At 48.1% G+C, this 17,922-nt stretch overlaps 5 protein-coding genes across 5 annotated transcripts; 3 read left to right on the top strand and 2 right to left on the bottom strand.

The window, feature by feature from the left end:
• Positions 1-666: 666 nt before the first annotated feature.
• On the bottom strand, positions 667-1,863 carry ANOM_000546 (tyrosinase family protein; the record flags this gene model as incomplete). Its single annotated transcript, XM_015545804.1, has 4 exons — positions 667-945; positions 1,009-1,330; positions 1,386-1,471; positions 1,525-1,863. The coding sequence occupies 4 exons, from the start codon at positions 1,861-1,863 to the stop codon at positions 667-669; spliced, it is 1,026 nt and encodes a 341-aa protein (XP_015412044.1).
• A 3,819-nt stretch (positions 1,864-5,682) lies between these two features.
• Positions 5,683-6,223, top strand: ANOM_000547 (uncharacterized protein; the record flags this gene model as incomplete). Its single annotated transcript, XM_015545805.1, has 2 exons — positions 5,683-5,983; positions 6,036-6,223. The coding sequence occupies 2 exons, from the start codon at positions 5,683-5,685 to the stop codon at positions 6,221-6,223; spliced, it is 489 nt and encodes a 162-aa protein (XP_015412045.1).
• A 1,992-nt stretch (positions 6,224-8,215) lies between these two features.
• On the top strand, positions 8,216-10,086 carry ANOM_000548 (uncharacterized protein; the record flags this gene model as incomplete). Its single annotated transcript, XM_015545806.1, has 3 exons — positions 8,216-8,602; positions 8,663-8,719; positions 8,788-10,086. The coding sequence occupies 3 exons, from the start codon at positions 8,216-8,218 to the stop codon at positions 10,084-10,086; spliced, it is 1,743 nt and encodes a 580-aa protein (XP_015412038.1).
• A 1,796-nt stretch (positions 10,087-11,882) lies between these two features.
• Positions 11,883-14,480, bottom strand: ANOM_000549 (glycoside hydrolase family 78 protein; the record flags this gene model as incomplete). The annotated part of the gene is made up of 1 exon (XM_015545807.1): positions 11,883-14,480. One exon carries the CDS (start codon positions 14,478-14,480, stop codon positions 11,883-11,885), a length of 2,598 nt encoding a protein of 865 aa, XP_015412039.1.
• A 1,444-nt stretch (positions 14,481-15,924) lies between these two features.
• ANOM_000550 (glycosyl hydrolase family 43 protein) lies at positions 15,925-17,874 on the top strand (the record flags this gene model as incomplete). Its single annotated transcript, XM_015545808.1, has 12 exons — positions 15,925-15,990; positions 16,046-16,106; positions 16,170-16,261; positions 16,328-16,539; positions 16,603-16,690; positions 16,750-16,894; positions 16,953-16,958; positions 17,017-17,152; positions 17,205-17,295; positions 17,369-17,511; positions 17,586-17,782; positions 17,840-17,874. 12 exons carry the CDS (start codon positions 15,925-15,927, stop codon positions 17,872-17,874), a joined length of 1,272 nt encoding a protein of 423 aa, XP_015412096.1.
• Between the last annotated feature and the right edge of the window lie 48 nt (positions 17,875-17,922).

The raw sequence follows: 17,922 nt of genomic DNA on the forward strand, positions 1-17,922 counted from the left end.
ATGCGAATCTTGTCACTCTCACGTGTCTCGGCCGTGGAAAAGCAACTCTAGAAGAGACGTCAATAGGATTATGTCTCGTAGTAGGTCTGAATCATAATACAAACGATGTGGAACGCTATAAAAGACGGAGCGAAAGTTATAGCACTTCCGGTCAGCCTTTTGAAAGTTACCCATTACTTATGAGCACCTAGCCCTGCGTATGTATGGCCACACTTAGTGCTTTGTGTTTGAAACAGCCATTTTAAGACATAATCCCGGGGCAGTTGACTATTGCCGTTACATACTGTCATCCTAAAAATAGATTCATGAAAAGGTAAAAGTTCATTCGGGAACCGATGCAGGACCTTTAATCAGCTTATGATCTCGAAGGACTTCGACGACACTCTGCATCCGTACTCCACGTGAACAGTAAACACTGTTGGTTCCAACAATGAAGCAACACGACAAAGGTCCTCTGGACTCATCTTCCGATCCATGAAACATACCAGGAAGTGGTATATCTACCCCTGCACATTCAGCGATGACCTGAGTAGCTGTCTTGGCAATTACCATAATTGTTCACCCATTCGAGACTTGTCCGTATATAGCGGCTTCTTGCAATTCAGCATTCTTAGTGGATGCTAAGTTCAATTGCCTGAAATTGCCATGCATTTAGGCATAGTAGACTTAGTCATACCCGTAGCAAAGGTATCCACCCTGAGTGTTCATCACCTGCCCAATAGTAACATTAGGCTTGATGTTGAAGGACGACAACTCGTAGTGAAGGGTTGCATTCTGCCAGCCACCGGCAGGTTCAACATTGGCAGTGTGGTTCAAGGTAGGACCACTGATATCGTAGAGACGGTTGATAGGATCCTCCTTCTGCCACTTCCACCAAACACGGTCAATGTACATGTGATGCATGAAGAAGATCGGGTCACCGGGGGAGGACTTTATATCGGCCATCTAAAAGGTGACTTAGTTAGCAAGGGGTAAATACACTGCAAGGTTTCAGAAGTTAATACGCACCACACCGCCGATGTAGGTGTGCACACCCTTATGGGGAATGTTGGAAATGCAATCCCACCAGGGTGAGAAAGTGTTGTAAGCGTTACAGTTGTTGAGGGCGGTGCTGTTCGCATTGGCAATCGCGTTCTCGTTGTCCCATGCACGGCGCAGACAATAGTCGGTGTCTTCGTCGCCAGGACCAATGTGCAAGGTGTAGTTGGCGAAACGACCGTCAGTCACACAGAGGTCTGATCCGGTACCGTTTCCGCCAAAGGCATCTGGTCCCCACATGGATGACTGCCACATATTACCACTGTCGGCATCCTTCTGTTCGTCCCACCATCTGTAACGCAGCTTAGTATACGGGAAATAGGAGAAAGCAAACCTGGTGAACGTACGGTATGGGTCCAGTATAGCTGCACTCATCTCGGAGTAAGGTCTCGTAGATGTGCATGTAGTAGCGGTGCCACGGGAGGAATTGGCCCTTTCCACATAATGGTTAGATACAATGGTGAGGACAAGGAGGGGTCGACTTACAACATGGTGAATGATATCCGCATATGCAGTATTGGTCATTCCACGGTGAAGAGCTTGAAGGTCACTGAACCGACTCGTAGTAGCCGTCAGCCCGGATTTGGCAGGTTTGTCCATCAGGCATTGCACAGCATCGAGAAATTTGTTCTGCTGGTTCGCAGTCAGATGACGCCACTCCTTACGGATGGTCATCTTCGCTTTGCTACAGCTACCGGTGAAGTACTCGGGGATTATCTGGCTGGCAATTTCCCGTTTGTCAATGTTAGACGACACCTTTGGGAAAGCAGCAGCAGATACACTGACTGCCAGAGTCAGTGCTGCGCTGAAGATCGAATATTTCATGATGAAACTTGGATAGAAAAATGGCTTAACGAGTGACAGGCGTCTGGGCACGCCGGAGTGATGAAGAGAACGAACGGATGACAATTGTCAAGAAGAAATATGGGTCATGTTAAATGCCATCAGAAGGAAGTATCATCTGCTTTATACTTCCCCTTCCTAGCATTGCAAACTCCGAATGCCCTTTCAAATCTTCCATGCCTCATACCAGCGCGTTGCGGGCTTGGCATGGGAAACCATGATTGCAAGCCTATATTGGCATTGGTGTGGGTAGATGATGAATCGGACTCCATCCGGGAATCCACACCACATTATCTCCGCTTGCGTATTTCGTAGTTGCGATATACACGGGCCAGGTTCAACTATCACTTCGCATGACCCTTCATAGAAAATTGCTGCCAATGTGGGACTTGACTGGCATCTTTGCATCTCAGAGCGTTCATGTATTCGAACAGCTCCAATCCTACCATGAGATGTCAGCATTTATTCCAAGAGCCGTAAGGATATGAACAGATTAATTCCAGATGAAACGTGTGGCTGAACTGTGGGTGCGATACGGGTACATACACTAAGAAACGGTATATGTACTAGCCAACCTTCTGCATCCATTGCTCTTTTCGATCGCGGATCTATCCATGTCGTTAGTATCAAGGTACTGCCATTGAGCCAGTATTTTCAGTGGCGTTTGTGTGAGGCGTGTAGATAACGCGTTGACGGGGAGCTCCGTACGTATACGAGTGGGTGGCTTTCTTGGCACATTGAAAAAAAATCGGAGACGCGTGGCAGCATCAGGCTAAGCTATATAGACGAGATTCCATGTAGATGATCATTTCCTTCTAGAGAATGACTACTGCGAGACGATTGCAGGGCTGAATTTTTCGAGAACGTCTCTTTGCAAGGCCAGAATGCTTATCTGGATTGATCAGCAAACTGCGATCGGCGGATGGAACATCCTGATGCCGTCTACCATTGATGTTTATATGTAATTGTGTTAACAACCTTCCAGCTAGCACAAAAATAATTCAAAAATTAATAATAAAAAAAGATGGATGGATGGATCATTAAAAAAGAAAGATTTTCGAGCAAGACCTATGATAAAGGCATGTTCATGCTGGTGGTTTATGTCGTTGGTATACCTTTAGACCCCAGTGTTCTGAAGAGAAAGATCGAACCTGTTCTATTCTTTGCGTACAATAGCGTAGAAAAGGACGGAATAAATATGGACGCGACGTTTGAGATAGATGAGATCGACGTAATCATCCGGTCCCACGGTTATGGATTGCCAAAGTACTTTTGAGCCGGACGAGGATACCGGATTAAGGCTCCTGAGGTTCAACCCACTCGGCATAAATCACCGACTTTCTTCGCACCGGGCCGAACCCAAGCCCATCTCTTGGCAACTTCTTGATGCGCGATGAGGATCAAAGACAACATTCTGCTAGGTAGCATGTACAATGGGAGTTCTGAGGTCTTCTTATTGATGTATTCCTCAGAGTGTGTTTGGCTGGTGAAATAACTTATAACAATAGGTACAACGATATTGGTGTGGACATGCCGAAAACAGATATCTTGATATTTCATTCATGGAAATATATATTGTGCCCATGCAGATGATGGATCCGTTCTCTATATTTGATCATGAACACTTGAAGCTCATTCAGAACACAGATAAGCGGGAATGAAGGTTTCGGGATTGCCTATCCTTGATATTAATCTTCTTGGCCATTTATTGTGTCATGTCTACCTCAGGGACTTCGTTGCTAAACCAGCCTGTTGTATCCTGGTCACGTGGTGACTGTCCGCAATGAATCCGTGTCAGTAAGTGCCAAGGCCCCTCCAAAGCTTGCTTTGGTTAGAAGCTTTAGGCCAACTGTTTGTCTCGAATCCTAGAGATCTGATACACCCCAACCCACATGTCCATTCTAATGCTCTCCTTGAACAATATGGTTACTGTTATGATACATCATTGTAGTCGTATAGATATCGGTGTGGATTTAGTGAAGACCGATCAAGTTGCACAGATCCGCATGACTCTGCCTACCACCTTGGGTAACCAATTCGCGGCCCGATATATTCCAAACAATTCCAAGGGTTCTCAGTGCATAGTATTGCTCATCACGCTGAGGCTCTGGCCCCGTATCAATTTGGACAGCCCTATATCGCGCATAGCTTCTTTATCCCTTTCTGTTCTAGTCTGTTAGATCATCTATAGAACACTCATTCTATACGAGCTGCCCAATCACAAAGAGATAGCTTATTAACCCCCACTGACGGCCCACCAATATACTAGTAGCCTTGTAAGCCCGACTAGAAGGTATGCACCGAGGCTGTGGCTATTGCCAGTGTTAGTGGCAGTTTACCTACAAAGTCTGCAAATTCCGAGTTTGAATGGCCGTTGCAATTGTTCGGCATGGTCTTTTTTTACTACTAGTTATGTAACTGGGTCGTTCTCTTTCTGAACTTTCCCCGCGGAATAACTCTACGATGTTCATAGTTACCGAAAACACGAATACAGACCCAGTTTAAAAAGATAGACCTGAAGATACTGCTCGATCCAGATCACAAGACCAACCATACACGTGATTACACTAGGGCCCACTTCATTACCAGAAAAGGTTGCATGTTTCCTGAAGCAGTAATCCTCAGCCACTGCCTAACCCAATGCGGCATAAGCGTTGTCCAATCAAAGTGTCCAGGTTAATTGCAATCGTTCATTGGCAGGGTGGGTTCCCTGGTTGTTTTCCTTGTTTCTCAGGATAAATTTTGCTACCCGAGCCCCAGATCTAAACCCCTTTGATTCCAATAATAACGGAAGTACTCCGGAGTAACTCTAGAGCCCCCATTTCCTCAGGATGTTATAGACTCAAGTCCCACCTCCATAAGTTGCGTTGGAATAGCGGTAATTTTGCCTGACCCTTGGAAGGCTGATATAGTGGCTGTATATGGGGAAAACATCCCAGAGGCTCCATTGAATGGGGGATATGGTCGGTGGGTGCGTATTCCCGACATCCAGGCTACCGATGATAGCGTGCCACAGTAAAAGATCATTATTAGCTGTTCAAGGTACCCTATTGAGAGAAAGATAGTTTTCTCAGGGCTGAATCTAAAGGTCATGCATGGTGGTATGTATGTACCATACCGGTCTTGTCCTGATGTATAGTCGCCTGATGAATCTAGAATCCTTCGCCATAGTTGCCGATATAGGATCGATATCGCCCCCAACCTAACATGTCTCAAATACTTACGCCTCAAGTCGGTCCCAAGCTGCTAGCCGTCCAGTAGTAAATGGACCCGATATGTTACGGTGGCATATGAGTATACAATGGTGAGAAAGCTTTTGTGAAATAACACACCTCAACAATCCGCATACACGGATGTGGTCATCTCCATTGTTGATAGTTTGAGGAATGAATGGGAATTTTGAAGGCATACTACCCCAAGTATGTATCTTTACTCATGTGCAACTTGGGATAAGTTCATTCAGGATGCAACCAACGTGAGTTCCAACTCGTACGTGGGGGCTGGGGATGGCATGGTATAGAGATTATGGAGCTCCCCGGCAACCCGGATTGTATTCCAGAGTGAGATAGCCACGGGGAGGCCCTTGAATCGGCAAAGCGGTCTTCCAGGGTCTCCGTCCATGAACACCAAATTAGCCGAACAAGCGAGCATTGCCTTGTCCGAAAAGCTATATAAGGCATGCTGTAGACCTCCATAATCCCTTGATATCTTCGCACTCAGGAGCAATTCTTCCTCATAGAAGCAATCATCGTCAATCTCTCCTCATACCCTATCCATCCGCTCCAATTTCCACCGAAAGAAATGTTCGTCAAGAAGGCATTCCTCGGCCTCGCCATGGCAATGGCACCTACCACAGTCCTTAGCCTCGACGACTTCTGGCTGGGATCCTACTCCGGCGAAGGCCTCGCCGGCACCTGGGGAAACCCTGGCTCGCTGGGTATGTGTTACTATACCATTGTCGGCAAGGGCGTGAACCAGTGTGATGCAACCCGACTGAACCCGTCGGATGGGTCCGGCGGCTGCCCTGGACAGAACGGCCAGATGCCAAATTTCTGTCACATGGCTATTGTTGGTGCTGGTGTACCCAATGGTTATGAGCTTGGTATGTATTTTGTGAACCACACGAGAAGGTTGTGTACTAAGCGACGCTCTAGATCGCAACGGGGGTAACTGTCCGATGGATAATTCCCGCTCCGATGGAACATGGTACGCTGACGTGGTCGACACCAACAATGGCAACGCAAAGGTCGGCCGTTGTGTCTATGAGTTCTGGAAAGGGCCGAACTGCGCCTCTACCGGCAGCTTCCTGACTGAGACCTTTGTTCACTGCTACCAGGACTAAGTGAGGCGCTCACAGAAAACGGCATTGGTGTGGAGGGTTTGGGGGATTTGCTTAGATTTAGGTGTGGGACCTGGGCCTTGTTGGTATGTACATGTACATACATAGACTAAAAGCGATGGTAAATGTACAACACAGTAATTGTACACAATGCAAATGTCTTATTTTAGGCAATAGATCTTTGCGACGGGGTCCTTCATACTGAAACAGGGCCCGACTTACTGTAGGAAATGTAAATGAGAAACTTGTCCGGAGATAATTAAGACCATGGATCCTGTATAGTATTCGATATAAGATACTTAGATTTGTTTTAAATGTAATCTTCCGAGAGGATTGGGGAGGATAAGCTGATGTATTGGAAGCAGAAGGTGCACCAGACTAGATTGAACTCCATCAGGAGGTGAATTGACCGGTTTATGTTCCATCGTACTCCTGTCACATGTTGGAGGTAGAATAGTGTTGTTACTGCGATCTTTTGGACATGAAATTAGCGAAGGGTAAAAGCCATCCAAACGATTGATAACTCAAGTTGGCCCGAAGTATAAACCACATATGTATCCCCAGTGGCCCGGAGGTATTGGCCCACTGAGATCGTACAATATCCATAGCTAGGACGCAATGCATACTACCGAGGTACCCATGTTATTGATCGATCAAAGCTTGTCGATTTTCTATGTAGTATCCCGCTCGGCCGGCCGAACCCCCGGTGCCAAATCGATGAAATGTCGCGACTACAAGTGGAACATGATACCCTTGATCTGCTAAAGAGCTGTGAGAATTACTACATACTACGTGATTTCTAACACGATAGGGTGCCGTGATTGGATAATAGAATGGCAATCGTCCCATGAGTCGTTGCCACTGATGCCATTGGGATACCAAGATATCCCTCTCGAGTCTCCATCCATGTAGGCAAGGAGACCCTTTTGCTTCGTCACTGCCCCTCAGATGAGATAACTAATTGGTCCATCTATAATGAGCGGACAGGGGGAGACTTATTTGCTAGAGACCTCTAGGGGACATGGGCCCCGCATTCACGTTTCGAACAATCAATGAATGGCCACGACTGGAATCAAACAACTTCAGGACTGAGGGGTACAAGAGCATCGTATGACCCCACAATAGAGCTGGCGAGATGAACACAAGTCGGGCTTGGGGCGGGGTCTGAACTTTTACTTGTGATAAGAGTGCAGGGGTTATATGCATGTCTCAGTTCCGCTGAGGGAAAACTTTGCCACGTATTTAGAATTCGTTTTCGTCAAGCTGATGATTAGCAGGAAACTGACATTATACAATAAAGTTCAATGATACTTTATTCTACATTGAAACTGGTCTATCACATACTCCGTGCTGCACGAATATGCCTATTTCGGCGGCTAGTAGTTCTGAGGGTGTCAGTGGTATCGTATACGATGAAGTGGTGCTAATACAAAGTAGGCTAATTTTTCATGTCGCCACCTTATAAATCTAGAGCACCTGGCCCATTTACGAGTGGGGATGTATTTTCAAGATGGTAGGGATAGTATGCTGTGACGGCCAATGATCCCTTTCAGTAGATAGGAGACTCCATGCGGGTCTACTATTATTAGGAGGGGTTATTATGATAGAATCAGTGTAGCGATGTTTCATCACCGTAATCTGCACCACAAACCTGTTTCCCTAGGGGGTATACCGGAGTTTGACGTCGTACCGACGAATTATAGAGTGGAAGGAGACATTTCAGTTGACGGCATCGATCACACAATAGTATACCGCACATCGAGACCATGTCATTGCCATCCATGTGAACAAGAAAAGAGGAGTTAATGACGTCTGTAGCATGGGCAAAGCCTCTGGAGATGGCGGCTGGATGAGTATAAAAGGTAACCTTCAAACCCGAGTAGTTCTTCTCTTCAGGCATTGATTCTCATGCTCAAGAAGAAACTCTAGCACATCACAAATTAAAAGCCTTTACATTTTCCGTACTGTCTATACTTGAAAGTTTGACATCGAAATATGGCTCTGGCGTACCCCGAAGGCGAGTGCTTCTTCAAGCGCTCCGCATTGAACTCCAGCAACAAGAACTACTACCAAGCCGACCGTGCGGACCACTTCTATGGCCATTTCCTTCTTGAGTTCATTTGGAATGTGCCTACTCACACGGGAGATGCCGCACGCAAAGATCATAAGCACCCGCGTTCCACATACCACCTGAATGACCTGAGTTATTGGACGCCACCGCCGATTATATCGAAGACAAATGGCCCCTACATCGGAAGCTGGTCACAGCTGCCTTTCGTTTATGGGTCGCACTACTCGAAAGGGAAACAGCGCCGTATGCAGCACAATCTCTGCACAAATGCCGACCGGCTTCAGGCGCAGATGAAGGGTGGTGCTATGGAGGTGAGCCTCGCACGTCTCTCGTCGTTTACTGACCTTAATTTACTTACAACCGCTTTCTAGTCCTGGTTCATGATCATGCCGATGCCCAAGAGGCAGGAAGGCTGGGTCTTCATTGATGTCAGTACAGCTGCTCCCAGTCACCTGTTGTTGATGCTAACTGCTCCACTTGCTTTGTATCTCAATAGCGCCTGACCAATATCCGAGGCATCTACATCCCAGTAGCACACCAAGCATCCGAAGACCATCCGGAACTTTGCACCTTTGTGCATGTCAACCTTGCTGCAGCAGACACCAATGTCAATATGTTTCATCACGCCGGCAATGCGAGCAACCCCAAAACGTTCTGGAAGCCGGTCACCCTGAGGAAGACAGTCGGTCTGCAGGATTGGGGCAGCTTGACCGTGGGGTTCAACATCAACGGCCTTGTGAATCTTCTCTCCCTACCCCGCCAGCTACGTGCCCAAAATGCCTTTACCTCGAAGAATATCATTATTGTCGATAGTGATATCGTGGCAAGCCCGAAGCTCGAGCGAAGCTTTAACGACGACACAGACTTTGACTGGGCTCAGGTTGCCCGTGCAAACTTTGGCCTGAGTATCCAATGGAAGCCTGCCCCACAAAAGCAGGACTGGTTGGAGAACTTCTTGAAGAACTCTTTGACCATTGCTGTCGGCTTCATCCCCGGCATTGGGCCAATTGCGGCTATTGCGTTCCCGTTGATCTGGACGGCTATTGCTGACCCGGACTCATTCGTGGATACCTGGAGGAATCTCTGTCCCGGGGTGGATCTGCAGCTGAAGCTCCTGGAGGCTATCAAAGATAGCGCTAAGGAGACTCGGGAATACCTACCAGATGGATGGGAGAAGACTGCCCTCGGTCCTAAGTTTCTCTCCCGTCCTCCCACCGGTGGAATGAAGGTAGCTGCTTTGGTTGCTGAACCCGGCAACGAACAGGTGGATCTGGACTCAGAGGCTCTTATCGCCAATGAACTAAAGGCCTTGATAGGCGAGTCTGCCGATGGACTTGGCAAGGCCTTGGATCCCGGGAGACCAGAGGACCAAATTGTCATCCTGGAGGCTGATATGGAGGTTGTTGGAGATGGTAACGTCGAAGGAAATGACCACCGCCTGGATGACCAGGTAGGAGCAGAGCTCGTCCCCGACCAAGTGACTCTGGATGAGGTCGGCCCCGACATGAGCTTTAGACTGGCTGAGCAAGCCCTGAAAGAGACTGCCAGGTCAGAGGATGAAAGTGAGTGGAAGAAACTCGTGGACAACGCCATGGAGACAGCCAAGGATATAGCTTCCAAGCTGCCCAGTCTACCTGGAATAGGACACAAGGATAAAGCTTCCAGCAACGACAAGCAGAATGACACTACTGAGGACCCGACTGTCAGTGATGGGCCTGTTAATGATTTCAACTGGATGGATGAATACTTCAAAGCCCTGTTTTCGGGCACTCTTCCACTCGAAGGACAGGCATGAAATAGTGCACATGCTATTCCCGAGAACAGGAACACCCCAATATTGACGGGAACTATGCATTGTCAGGAGCGGATGTTCAGCCATCGCTCCGCCTAACAGTATATTTCTTATAGTAGTTTAGTTAAAAATGTTTATGACCTGCTTACACTGATTGGAGAAGACTATAATACTATGTGAGTTGCAACTGGTACGATGCAGATTTAGTTAAAACTAAACCTGCCTTGTATTAATTCTCGAGTAAAAGAATCAACGATGCCAATATAGTGGCCAGGTGCTTCATATGGCCCTTGTTATTGACCAGCCATGGGCCCCATTTCTGGATAGACAGGAAAGGGTCGCCTGCAACGTTACCATTTTTGATATAGTCATAATATTGTCCGTTTACCTGGGCAAAAGAAAGAAATATTTGGTGCGCGTCTTGCGATATCAGGACTCGGCTTCATACGTCAGTAATTGCCATTATAAATTGGAAGTTGGATAAAACTCACTTTCCATTTAAACGTGTCTCCACATCCCCGGGAGATTGCTTTAGCCAGTCGACCATCTCGGCAGCCTCTTGCGCAGTGATTTTGGCATCTGTCGATGCGCTTTGGTCCTGTTGTACTTTCTTGACCTCTAGAAGGGCCCGAAGGTTCCTGCCCAGCCGTGTCCATAAAGCCCCGTCGGTCTCCGCGGTGTACGAGGCAGAATTAAACGTTGCCTTGAGTACAACACGCTTCATTGACCATTCAACACTGCGCGGCTTCAGAGATTCTCAATGGCTTGAAGAAACAGTACAAGTGCCGTGTTCACAATGTTTTAATCATCTGCTCCATGTTCAATATCCATTGCATTTGCAGACGTTCCATAGATGGGAGGCGCTTGTTGTGAGGATCATCAGTGTCCATTGTAATTTCATGATCTGAGCAAATCTTTTATCTCTGAGAGACAATTAAACGCCCTTGCATCTTTTGGCCTTGATTCCAAGGCTGGGGTGTTAGAGGTTCCACCTCACCCGCATCAGCACATAGCGTAATATCACACTTTTGACAATTAATCAAACTCGAGGAGGCTGGCTTGCATTGGAATCAAGACCGCAGCAACGGATCTGCGCCACGAGAAGGGGGCTGCCATAGCCGGGAGAAGTACGGTATTGACCCTCTACAAGTACTCACAGGACCCGGGTAAGGGGATTTCGAGATGCGTGTACCCAACGACCGAGAGCAAGCTGTACGCATTTCCGTTGAAACTGTAAGGTAGAAACCTGCGAGGCAACGCTGAGGATGTGTCCACAATAGAAGAGAACGCTCATACGGACCTTATTACTGGATCGTAGTGGAAGCAAGTGTTATATAGTCATATATTTAAGTTTTTATACACGTTCAAGGGCCCAGCGCCTGAGGAATACAGAGTGTGGGAAGTCACTATAAGCGAGTCACTCTATCACCATTCAATCTGGGATTAGCAAGTGAACACATGTAACATTCACACTGATTCTTCACAATATCCCTGGCTCGTGCGGTACGTGAGTGCTCGGGCTTTTGGTATTAAAATTTATGTCTTTTCCTTGCGGGTAATTCGAGATATGCAGTTCACACGAGATGCAGGCTTTGGGTATTATCATGGCCATCTACTATATGGATGTGGATATAAGTAGCTATTTGGGATATGGATGGGAGAAATGAATTACAATGTGAATTACCTGCTCTCGGCATTATGAATATTCACTGACCCTGACGGGGAATGCAGTGCAAATATGGATAGCTAGGATGTTGTCCACCGCCATTCATGTCCGAAAACCACTGGGACTACTAGTACTACCTGGATACTTGGAATTTATATTGCCCCGACCCAACCTCCCTCGTCACATTCCCATACGGCAATGTAATAACAGCGTTTGTGTTGGGCGGAACGGTGACCTCCAAGTCAAAGCTATCCCCATTCAGCTCCCACCTGACACTGACTTCACCATACGGACTGATGAAGCGAGAGTTGGCACTGGTAATATTACCTCCCGGAACGGGCGCAATCTTTATCGTTTTCCACCCAGGCTCGGCAGGAGCAAGGCCCCCAATAACTTGGTGAATCCAATCCGCAACAGACCCAAAGGCATAGTGATTGAAACTTGTCATTTCGCCAGAGTTGACAGACCCATTCTGCAAGAGGCTGTCCCAGCGTTCCCACGTCGTAGTTCCATTCTGCACCACTTGATATAGCCACGACGGGACCTTTGTTTGAAGCAGCATGCTGTAGAAGTCATCTGTGGCGCCAATCTCAGCCAAAGCAAATCCTAGGGGAGGAGTGCCCGCGAAACCAGTGCCAACCAGGTAGTCATTGTCAGCGATTATACTGCGCAAGGTATCACCGGCCGCGGATCGCTCCTCCTCGGTTGTAAAAAGGCCGAAGTGCAATCCCAAAGCATATGCTGTTTGAGTCCGGTTAGCCATCGCGCCGTTAGTCAGCCATGCCTTCCGGAATTCGTCGACTAAGTTGGTGTGCTGTTCACGGTACTTTGTCGCCAAGTCACCATGGCCAAGTGCAGTGGAGATGTTGACAAGCAGCTCAGTCATTCGCACCAAATAGGCATCGGCAACAAGGTGGGTGGCCGTGGTGGCATCACCCGGGTTGTCTGGGGGTGACTTCGGGTCTAGCCAGTCCCCGTACTGAAAGCTGTCTCTGTCCCAAAGCCCAGTATCTTCACGAGGAATACCAGTATCAATCCAGCCCCGGGCCTGCGCAAACTGCTCTGCGAGTATATCCAGGTCCCCATAAGCTTGATAATGGTTATATGGCCCAGCCACGGTGACGTCGCCCCAGACAGCCGCAGCTCCCTGCTTCGAGTCTGCGTTTGGCGGAACAATAGGGACAAAGGGTGGTACACTCATTGATCCGTTTACCTGCATCTCAGACCAAACATCGCGGTGCCAGCTTCGCCAGAACCCAGCGGTATTGTAGAGATAATCAGCAGTAGGCCCAAAGGCATGTGCATCTCCAGTCCACCCCAATCTCTCATCGCGTTGCGGGCAATCCGTTGGGATAGAAATGAAGTTGCCTCTCATTGACCATAGGACGTTCTGGTGGAATTTATTGAGGAGCGCATGGGAGCATTCAAACCAGCCAGTACGTTCCATGTCACTGTGAACAACGACGGCTGTGATGGAATTTCCGTCCAGCGGTGTCGATGTCTCCGGCCACCCGTCCACCTGTGCATACCGAAAGCCGTGAGTAGTGAACCGTGGCTCCCAAGTTTGGATCCCATTCCCGTTTAGAATAAACGAGTCGGTGGCTTTGGCAAAGCGCAGCGGGCGAAGCGCAAGTTCACCGTTTTCTAAGACTTCAGCATGGTGAAAAGTGATATTTGTGCCTCTCGGCCCGGATACCGAAATCCTAAGCCTACCAGCCACGTTCTGACCGAAATCGATGAGCGTTTTGTTTGACGGGGACTTGAAGATTCTTTGAGGCTTAACCTCCTCAACCCTCCTGACTGGTGGGCCGTCAGGGGGAGTGAGCTTCCCTTTCAGTGAGGGCAATTTCTTGACTGCCAGCCAATTGGTACCGTTGAACGATCCCGAGGACCATCCAGCAATCTGGGCCTCAAGCCGTGAGTCGTAGGTCTCCCCGTTATAAATTTCAGAAGACACTGTGGGACCGGTATTTGCCTGCCAAGATGCATCGGTCGGGATCTCGAGTTTGGTACCATCTTCCAGTGTAACAACAAGTAAGGAAAGAAGACCGATTGTGTCTCCGTAGTTATTCCTATACTGGTTACCAAAGCTAAGCATGCCAGAGAACCAACCTTCTGCGACGGTAGCACCGATTCCGTTGTTGCCTTGCTTGATAAGGTCAGTCACATCATAGGTATCGTAGACATGTCGATTATTGTATGATTGCCACCCTGGTGCCATAACGCGGTCGCCCACTGTTTGTCCGTTGATCTCAGCCTCATAGACCCCTAGTGCGGTGATATACAACCGGGCAGATTCGATTTCTTTGTCCACCGCAAATGACTTTCTAAAGTATATCGGACGCTTAGGTCCGTTCACTTCAGTCTCGCGGTCAGCAGCAATTGGGATTGCGCTACCCCAGTCCGTCTCGTTCAATAGCCCTGGCTCGACTGACGCCCAGTCAGACCATGGCGTAGAAGCTTGGTCCTGATTTCCATGGGCTCGTGCCCGGACTCTAGCCTCCTCGGCTGTCTCCAGAGCAGTGTCTGGCCATGGGACGAGAATGGAGTCGGACGAGTCAACAGAGAAAACCTGTGGCACGCCGTTTCGTAGTATCTCAATATCATAACCGGACTGTGTCCAGTTCGGTGCAACACCCTCGAATCGCCAAGAGATGCGAGGTTTGGACTCCGCAATTCCCAACGCTTCGCGGTGGTGCTCGAACGATAGCTGCGATATCGAGACTGCCATCCTTTCGAAAACAAAAAGACAAAGAAAAGACTGGTTCAGGTCAGTCTCCACATAGGGATCCCTATTGCCTGTAGACTACGAAGTGGGTATTATGATCACTGACGAGATCTGTGTTCAAATACCATTCCGAACCACACAGCAACCCTATATGACCGCATGATATTCACCCGACCACCGAAGGTCCCTGCCATCTAGCTACAGCAAATACTTACTCCGCCATGCTCAGGGTACCTCTGGAGCCGTTCTCCAATAAACACTGGGCCAATCGTTGTTCAACGCTTACCATGATGCTCTTCATTTCACCTGCCTTTGACGACTCCTCCCAGGCGTGACGGAATTTGCCGGCTTCCCTGCATGAATAATGTGGGGTATCAGTCACACAGTCTCCATCGTCCTGCGGGGAATCTGGGGAGCACCCGATGTGGGCTGTCGATCATCAGACTTCCGAGTCAGAGACTTGTTCGTTACGGTCCGATTTGTCTTGGCCATCGGGGTGCATTGAGCCGAGGGCGAGGCTGCCTCCCAATGGATTAGGTCGATTTATCGGACTTTCTGATCGCTCATAACAGGGCGTGTAGTTGAGCCAGAAAGGGCAGGAGAGAGCGGAATATGGAATTGGAGGAGCTCTGACGCTTAAAGTCACCAGCCACCTTTCATTTACTTCTGAAATGTTTTCAATATTTACTTTACTGCCGACTACATCATGCAATATCTCAGCAGTACAGAAGTCACTTCTTTATTAGGATTCCGACATACTTGAAATCCTTTCATTGAACGAAAATAGGAAGCGTAGCTGTTGTCCGGCTTGCGTAGGATAGTGTTTTGGTACTATTGATTGTTGCTTGTTTTACCATTTGGTCTGGTCCAACTTTGCAATTGTCCTGTACAAACCTGCACATTATTCAATAGTGGGATAGGAAGAGAAAGAATAGATATGAGAGGAGAAAGCCGCAGATATCGAGCTTGGTGGTGGTCTTTAACAAGGTCACCCTCCCGTTCGGCTGAAACCTGTCACTGTATTAATGTGCGGAAAGAGAACAAAACTTTGTGAACTAAGCAACAAGTGACAACCTCCATAATCTTGTACATAAAGTGCTTGCGTCATAAAGCATAGGAGCTCCGTTCTTACTGCGTGAATGGCGGTTATATTGAAATTACCCTGGCCGGGCTTCGGCATGATTAACGGAGTCTGCTCCGTACCCGAGTCGGAAGGATTTAGAAAGCTTGTCGGGTAATTCTGATACCCAGTCTTATCTTGTTGGTGGACCATGATGCATCAGTCAGACCATCTATGATAGATTGCAGCACAACCCCTCAGTCTCGACTCCACTGTTGTCTCACCACTGTGAAGCGTGTTTATATATTGCATCGAAGCGCAGCTCTAAACGCAGTGCTTGATTTTGTTCTTGTCAGAGAGTCCACACAGGTAGAAGTCGTCAAAGGTATGATTTTGGGCTTCTTAATCGCGGGCCTAGGCCAGGCAGCTGTGGCTGCAGCATCCTTACAAATCGTAAGCATTCAGTCGCGGCAGAGTTAGTATTGTTCTGATGCTAACTTAAGCATAGGTCCCTGGTGCTACGTGGACGGCGGCCAGCACCAACCAACATGTCCAGGCCCATGGTGGAGGTATAGTGCATACAAACCATCTAGCTATTCTGTAACACCGAGTTTCATAATAACGGAAATCAGGGATTATCGAAGTCGATTCGACGTACTACTGGATTGGCGAGAACAAGCTGGACGGAAGCGCCTTTCAGTCCGTCAATTGCTACTCGAGCAAAGTAGGTGCTTACTAAAAAGGCGTTTACCAAAATGATTTACATTGCATCTAATACTCTCCACGACAGAACCTGGTAGAGTGGACATTTGTTGGGGAGCTCCTTTCCCGGCAGAGCAGTGGAGACCTCGGCCCCGATCGCATCGTCGAGCGACCGAAGGTGATCTACAATGACGCCACATCGAAGTATGTATTGTGGATGCACATCGATAGCAGTGACTACGGCGAGGCAAAGACCGGTGTTGCGACATCTTCGAGCGTCTGTGGCACATATGAATATTTGTAAGTACACCTGTCCGCAGCTCGCAATGCGTCAGGTCCTGGGACTTATAGATACGTATTCAGGGGTTCGTTCCAGCCTCTCGGATATCAATCGCGAGATATGGGTCTTTATAAGGATGATGACGGTACGGGATATCTTTTAACGGAGGATGTGAGTGAACAGTCGAGTTAATGGGGAATGGTATATCAATATAACTAAACACCTCTCAGCGTCCGAATGGTCTGAGGATCAACAAACTGACAGACGATTTCACCAACGTGACCGAAACGATTCATCTCTTCGCAGAACATGTGGAGGCCCCAGCTTTATACAAACAGGACGGAGTATACTTTTTCTTTGGATCTCAGTTAACAGGTCATTCTTCCACCTCCCTTGTCCTCAAACCCATGTCGTTGGCTAACAGGTGATGTAGGATGGTGTACGTTATGACGTGTCGCCCAGCACAATGTGAGAAGCCCTGCTGACTAGTAGAGCAGCCAACAACGACAATAAATATGTTACTGCAACAAATCTCAGTGGGCCCTGGACAGACTGGGAGGACTTCGCGCCAAGTGGAGCCAACACGTTCGAGTCTCAAACGACGTTCATCCTGGGAGTCGGCGACTCTGTCATGTAAGAGTATCCAGCAAATGCACTGTAAGACAGCATATTCTAATTTCCACAGGTACATGGGTGATCGATGGGATTCTTCGAATCTCATGAGATCGACTTACATTTGGCTCCCCTTGACAATTGAAGGCACCACTGCTACACTGGTATTAAAGTCTCCCCTGGTCTAACAGGCTTCGGATATAATTTGAAATTCTAACGATGTCCACATTTGGATAGAACAACGAGACAGCCTGGGTACTACCACTTGACGGAACATGGTCCTCCGCCGGGGATGGATCCTCCTACGAAGCAGAGTCGTCCGACAATGCCCTTACAAATGGTGCCAAGATTATTTCCTGCAGCGGCTGTTCTGGCGGAAAGTCTGTCGGCTACATTGGTGGCCCTGATGATGGAACGGTGGAAATTAGCAACATAGCTAGCGAGACGTCAACAGAGACCACCATCGTGTCCGGTATGCGAATGGAAACAACTCCCAGCGCTTCGCCAATGTCACGGTCAACGGCCAATCTCATGTGCTCGCGTTTCTGCCTTCTGGAAGTGGGAATACGCCTTTCACCTCGACCCTTCATACTACACTCGACCAGGGCGACACAAACACCATCACGTTCAGTGTGTATGAGGAAGGATGGGGTAAGTTGTGTCCCTCCCTGTATGTTCATAAATAGCCAGCTAAACGGTATTGACTAGGTCCCGATCTTGATGAATTAGTTATCTCGGAGTAGACAATTGGAATGGTAGATGTTGGTGCAAGCGACAGAAAATATATTTCT

This window comes from Aspergillus nomiae (genome assembly GCF_001204775.2).
Source record: "Aspergillus nomiae NRRL 13137 chromosome Unknown contig00005, whole genome shotgun sequence".
In the NCBI taxonomy this organism is placed as follows: domain Eukaryota; kingdom Fungi; phylum Ascomycota; class Eurotiomycetes; order Eurotiales; family Aspergillaceae; genus Aspergillus; species Aspergillus nomiae.